At 50.3% G+C, this 6,000-nt stretch overlaps 1 protein-coding gene across 1 annotated transcript in view; it reads right to left on the bottom strand.

Annotated features, from left to right (window-relative positions):
- The window catches only part of LOC147118359 ((Lyso)-N-acylphosphatidylethanolamine lipase-like), a 28,573-nt gene extending 26,894 nt beyond the window's left edge, over nucleotides 1-1,679 (bottom strand). Inside the window, exon 1 of the mRNA XM_085983894.1 lies at nucleotides 1,655-1,679. Within this exon, the coding sequence (XP_085840020.1) occupies nucleotides 1,655-1,679 (25 nt within the window). The remainder of the gene's footprint in view (nucleotides 1-1,654) is intronic.
- Between the last annotated feature and the right edge of the window lie 4,321 nt (nucleotides 1,680-6,000).

Here is a 6,000-nt window from a genome sequence, read left to right as displayed (position 1 = left end):
TGAGAGAGAGTGAGAGGGGGGGGCGAGTGAGAGAGAGGGGGGAGTGGGAGAGAGTGAGAGAGGGGGCGAGTGAGAGAGGGGGGAGTGAGAGAGAGGGGGCGAGTGAGAGAGGGGGGAGTGGGAGAGAGTGAGAGAGGGGGGCAAGTGAGAGAGGGGGGAGTGAGAGAGAGGGGCGAGTGAGAGAGGGGGGAGTGGGAGAGAGTGAGAGAGGGGGGCGAGTGAGAGAGGGGGGGAGAGAGAGAGGGGGCGAGTGAGAGAGGGGGGAGTGGAGAGAGTGAGAGAGGGGGCGAGTGAGAGAGGGGGAGTGAGAGAGAGTGAGAGAGGGGGGGCGAGTGAGAGAGGGGGAGTGGGAGAGAGTGAGAGAGGGGGCGAGTGAGAGAGGGGGGAGTGAGAGAGAGGGGGCGAGTGAGAGAGGGGGGAGTGGGAGAGAGTGAGAGAGGGGGGCAAGTGAGAGAGGGGGGAGTGAGAGAGAGGGGGCGAGTGAGAGAGGGGGGAGTGGGAGAGAGTGAGAGAGGGGGGCAAGTGAGAGAGGGGGGAGTGGGAGCGAGTGAGAGAGGGGGGGAGTGGGAGAGGGGGGGAGTGGGAGAGAGGGGGCGAGTGAGAGAGGGGGGAGTGGAGAGAGGGGGCGAGTGAGAGAGGGGGGAGTGGGAGAGAGTGAGAGAGGGGGGCAAGTGAGAGAGGGGGGAGTGAGAGAGAGGGGGCGAGTGAGAGAGAGGGGAGTGAGAGAGGGGGGGAGTGAGAGAGGGGGGAGTGGGAGTGAGTGAGGGAGGGGGGAGTGGGAGAGAGGGGGGAGTGGGAGAGAGGGGGCGAGTGAGAGAGGGTGGAGTGGGAGAGAGGGGGCGAGTGAGAGAGAGGGGAGTGAGAGAGGGGGGGAGTGGGAGCGAGTGAGAGAGGGGGGAGTGAGAGAGGGGGGGAGTGAGAGAGGGGGGAGTGGGAGCGAGTGAGAGAGTGAGAGAGGGGGGAGTGGGAGAGGGGGGGAGTGGGAGAGAGAGAGACCGAAAGAGGGGGACAGAGAAAGTGAGCAAAGTAGAAAGAGAGAGCAACAGCAGGAAAAGGACGGAGAAAGAGAGAAATAGACAGAGAGAGAGAGAGAAAGAAAAAGAGACCAGTCCCTCGATCCAGCTCACCAGCCGAGGAAGAGTTAAAGCGGCTGCGTTGCCGCGGGAGGGGGAGGGGGGCCTTAACTCAAAGCACCTGTGCCATTGCCATGGCAGCCAGCTGGAGCTGGGGGTGGCAGCGACCACAAGAAGCCGGTTTTCGTGCAGGCTCATAAAAAGGCCCAAGCCTCTCTGCTTCAAAGGCAGGATCTATTCCCGGCCTAGACTCCCTTTCCCATGAATTAGACGCCAATTTGCAAACTGTGGTTCAATACGGTTGGGGAGGAGGCGGGGGAGGGGGGGGTGAACGGAGACACATGACGGCCGAGGGAGGGAACGGCAATGAGGGAGCTCGGCGAGGGCCAATCACGTCACTGGCCTACGACCCTCTCCCCCCCCGCCCCCATGACCCCACTCAAATTCAACTTTGACCTCAGCTCCGTTTCCCCCCCTCCACACTCCCTCCACCCCCCCCTTAGACGTCACCATGAGGCCCCCTCCCCCCGCCCCCTTCTGCCCATCAGCCATCCCAACTGGGCGCCATCTTGAGACCTGACCGCCCACCTCACGAGCTCTCGCCATTGTCAGCCAGTGGCTCAGTGGGCAGCGCTCTCGCCTCTGAGTCACAAGGTTTGTGGGTTCAAGCCCCACTCCAGCGACTTGAGCACAAAAATCTAGGCTGACATTCCCAGTGCAGTGCTGAGGGAGTGCTGCAGTGTCCGAGGTGCCGTCTTTCGGACGAGACGTCAAACCCAGGCCCCGTCTGCCCCTCTCGGGTGGGCGTAAAAGATCCCATGGCCACTATTTCGAAGAAGAGTAGGGGAGTTATCCCCGGTGTCCTGGCCAATATTTATCCCTCAACCAACATAACAAAAACAGATTATCTGGTCATTATCACATTGCTGTTTGTGGGAGCTTGTTCTGCGCAAATTGGCTGCCGCGTTTCCTACATTACAACAGTGACTACACTCCAAAAAAGTACTTCATTGGCTGCAAAGCGCTTTGGGACGTCCGGTCGTCGTGAAAGGCGTGAATATCTCTTTTTTTATTGGTTAACCAGTGGATCCACCCTCATGGAGCCCCGCCTTCCCATGGGCAATCAGAAAGCGAGCAGACTTTGTTACTGCAGTTGTACAGGGCCTTGGTGAGACCACACCTTGAGTATTGTGTGCAGTTTTGGTCGCCTTATCTGAGGAAGGATGTTCTTGCCGTGGAGGGAGTGCAGCGAAGATTCACCAGGCTGATACCTGGGATGGCAGGAATGATGTATGAGGAGAGATTGGGTCGATTGGGCTTATACTCGCTGGAGTTTAGGAGAATGAGAGGGGATCTCATTGAAACTTATAATAAAATTCTAACAGGACTAGACAGACTAGATGCAGGACGGATGGTCCCGATGGCGGGGGAGTCCAGAACCAGGGGTCACAGTCTAAGGATAAGGGGTAAGTCATTTAGGACAGAGATGAGGAGGAATCTCTTCACCCAGAGAGTGGTGAACTTGTGGAATTCTCTACCACACAAGGCAGTTGAGGTCAATTCATTAAATATATTCAAGAAGGAGTTAGATATATATCTTAAGGCTAAAGGGATCAAGGGATATGGGGAGAAGGCAGGGACAGGGTACTGAATTTGGATGATCAGCCATGATCTCATTGAATGGCGGAGCAGGCTCGAGGGGCCGAATGGCCTACTCCTGCTCCTATCTTCTATGTTTCTATGTTACCCGATTGGGTGATTCGTGACTGTCAGTCAAACAGCCTCCTCCTGCCCGCCACCGCCCCTCCCCCCACACCACCCCACCCTCCGATATTTTTACGAGCAATAAAGAATATAGAGCAGAGAAGGCTAAGAGGAGATTTGATAGAGGCGTTTAAAATCATGAAGGGTTTAGATAGAGTAAATAAAGAGAAACTCTTTCCAATGCCGATAACCAGAGGGCACAGATTTAAGACGATCGGCAAAAGAATCAGAGGTGACAGGAGGAAAAACTTTTTTACGCTACGAGTGGTCAGGATTTGGAATGCGCTGCCTGATGGGCGATGGATACAGATTCACTCGTAACCTTCAAAAGGGAATTGGATAAATACTCAGAGAAAAATTTGCAGAGATATGGGGGAAAGAGCGGGGGCGTGGGACTGACTGGATTGCTCTTCGAAAGAGCCGGCGCAGACTCGATGGGCCGATTGGCCTCCTTCTGTGCTGTACTGTCCTACGATTCCATAACATGAAAACAAAAAAAGCTCTTCACAGCCGATGAAGCACTTTTTCTCGAAGTGTAGTCACTGGTGCTGGTGCTGTTGGGGAGGGTTTAAGCTAGCTTGGCAGGGGGATGGGAACCTGAGGGTAGAATCAGAAGGGAAAGAAGCTACGCTGGAAATAGAGGATAGGGGTTCAAGTGAAGGGGTATTTAGGAAGGCAAAGAGAAAGGAGAAGGCAATAGTGCAGGGCAACGACAGGGGCAATGATAACCAGAATGTATCAGGAAGGGGCAGAGCGTAGAAGCATAAGAGTGCACCAGAAAATAGAGTCAGAGTAAGGAAAAATGATAAGGTAAAATTAAAGGCTCTTTATCTGAATGCACGCAGCATTCGTAACAAGATAGATGAGTTGACGGCACAAATAGAAGTATATGGGTATGATCTGATAACCATTACAGAGACGTGGTTGCAAGGTGACCAAGGCTGGGAACTGAATATTCAGGGGTATCTGACATTGCGGAGGGATAGGCAGAAAGGAAAAGGAGGTGGGGTAGCTCTGTTACTAAAGGATGAGATCACTGCAGTGGTGAGGAATGATATTGGCTCAGAAGCTCAAGATGTAGAATCAGTTTGGGTGAAGATAAGAAATAATAAGGGTAAGAAGTCACTGGTGGGAGTAGTCTATAGGCCCCCTAACAGTAGCTACACTGTAGGACAGAGTGTAAATCAAGAAATAATGGAGGCTTGTAAGAAAGGTACTGTAATAATCATGGGCGATTTTAATCATCATATTGATATGACAAATCAAATTGGCCAAGGTAGCCTTGAGGACGAGTTCACAGAGTGTATTCGGGATGGTTTCTTAGAACAATACGTTGAGGAACCAACCAGGGAGCAGGCTATTTTAGATCTGGTATTGTGTAATGAGACAGGATTAATTAATGATCTCATAGTAAAGGATCCTCTAGGAAAGAGTGATCATAGCATGATAGAATTTCAAATTCAGTTTGAGGGTGAGAAAGTTGGGTCTCAAACCAGTGTCCTGAACTTTAAAAAAAGGCAATTACAAGGGTATGAGGACAGAGTTGGCTAAAGTGGACTGGGAAAATAGATTGAAGGGTAAGACATTAGATCAGCAGTGGCAGACATTTAAGCAGATATTTCATAACTCTCAGCAAAGGTATATTCCAGTGAGAAGGAACGACTCTAAGAGAAGGATGAACCATCCGTGGCTAACTAAGGAAGTTAAGGATAAATGTGAGAAGTCACACAACACCAGGTTATAGTCCAACAGTTTTATTTGGACTATAACCTGGTGTTGTGTGACTTCTCACATTTGTCCACCCCAGTCCAACACTGGCATCTCCACATCGAAGTTAAGGATGGTATCAAATTGAAAGAAAAGACATACAATGTTGCAAAGGTTAGTGGTAGGCCAGAGGATTGGGAAATTTTTAGAAACCAGCAAAGGATGACTAAAAAATTTATAAAGAAGAAGATAGAGTATGAGAGTAAATTAGCAAATAATATAAAAACAGGCAGTAAGAGCTTCTACAGGTATATAAAAAGGAAGAGAGTAGCTAAAGTAAATGTTGGTCCCTTAGAGGATGAGACTGGGGAATTAATGATGGCAAATAGAGAAATGGCAGAGACTAAACAATTATTTTGGATACGGTCTTCACGGTAGAAGACACTAAAAACATCCCAATAATAATAGATAATCAAGGGGCTATAGGGAGGGAGGAACTTAAAACAATCTCTATCACTAGAGAAAAAGTACCAGGCAAACTAATGGGGCTAAAGGCCGACAAGTCCCCTGGACCCGATGGCCTGCATCCTACTGTCTTAAAAGATGTGGCTACAGAGATAATGTGTTGGTTGTAATCTACCAAAATTCCCTGGATTCTGGAGAGGTCCCAGCGGATTGGAAAACCGCAAATGTAACGCCACTATTCAAGAAAGGAGGGAGCCAGAAAGCAGGAAACTATAAACCAGTTAGCCTAACATCTGTCATTGGGAAAATGCTGGAATCCATGATTAAGGAGGTAATAGCAGGACATTTAGAAAATCATAAAACAATCAAGCAAAGTCAGCATGGTTTTATGAAAGGGAAATCGTGTTTGACAAATTTGCTGGAGTTCTTTGAGGATGTAACGAGCGGGGTGGATAAAGGGGAACCAGTAGATAAGAACATAAGAACATAAGAAATAGGAGCAGGAGTAGGCCAATCGGCCCCTCGAGCCTGCTCCGCCATTCAATAAGATCATGGCTGATCTGATCCTAACCGCCAATCTCTATCACAGAACCATCTCCTGAATCTAACCGAATTAGACACACGAAATAGGAGCAGGATCAGGCTACACGGCCCCTGGGCCCGCTCCGCTACCCACAGGGCCATGTCCGATCCGAACCTAGACTCATGTCCAAATTCCTGCCCGCTCCCCGTAACCCTTAATTCCCTTTACTTCTAGGAAACTGTCTATTTCTGTTTTAAATTTATGTAATGATGTAGCTTCGACAGCTTTTTGGGGCAGCATATTCCATGGACCTACCACCCTCTCAGTGAAGTAGTTCCTCCTCATCTCAGTTTTGAAAGAGCAGCCCCTTATTCTAGGACTATGCCCCCTAGTTCTAGTTTCACCCATCATCGGGAACATCCTCCCCGCATCCACCCGATCCAACCCCGTCACAATCTTATATGTTTC

Source organism: Somniosus microcephalus, chromosome 4 (assembly GCF_052327205.1).
Source record: "Somniosus microcephalus isolate GS21.2 chromosome 4, FLI_Smic_1.0, whole genome shotgun sequence".
Taxonomy (NCBI): Eukaryota; Metazoa; Chordata; class Chondrichthyes; order Squaliformes; family Somniosidae; genus Somniosus; species Somniosus microcephalus.
This window is presented reverse-complemented; position numbering and strand designations above follow the sequence as displayed.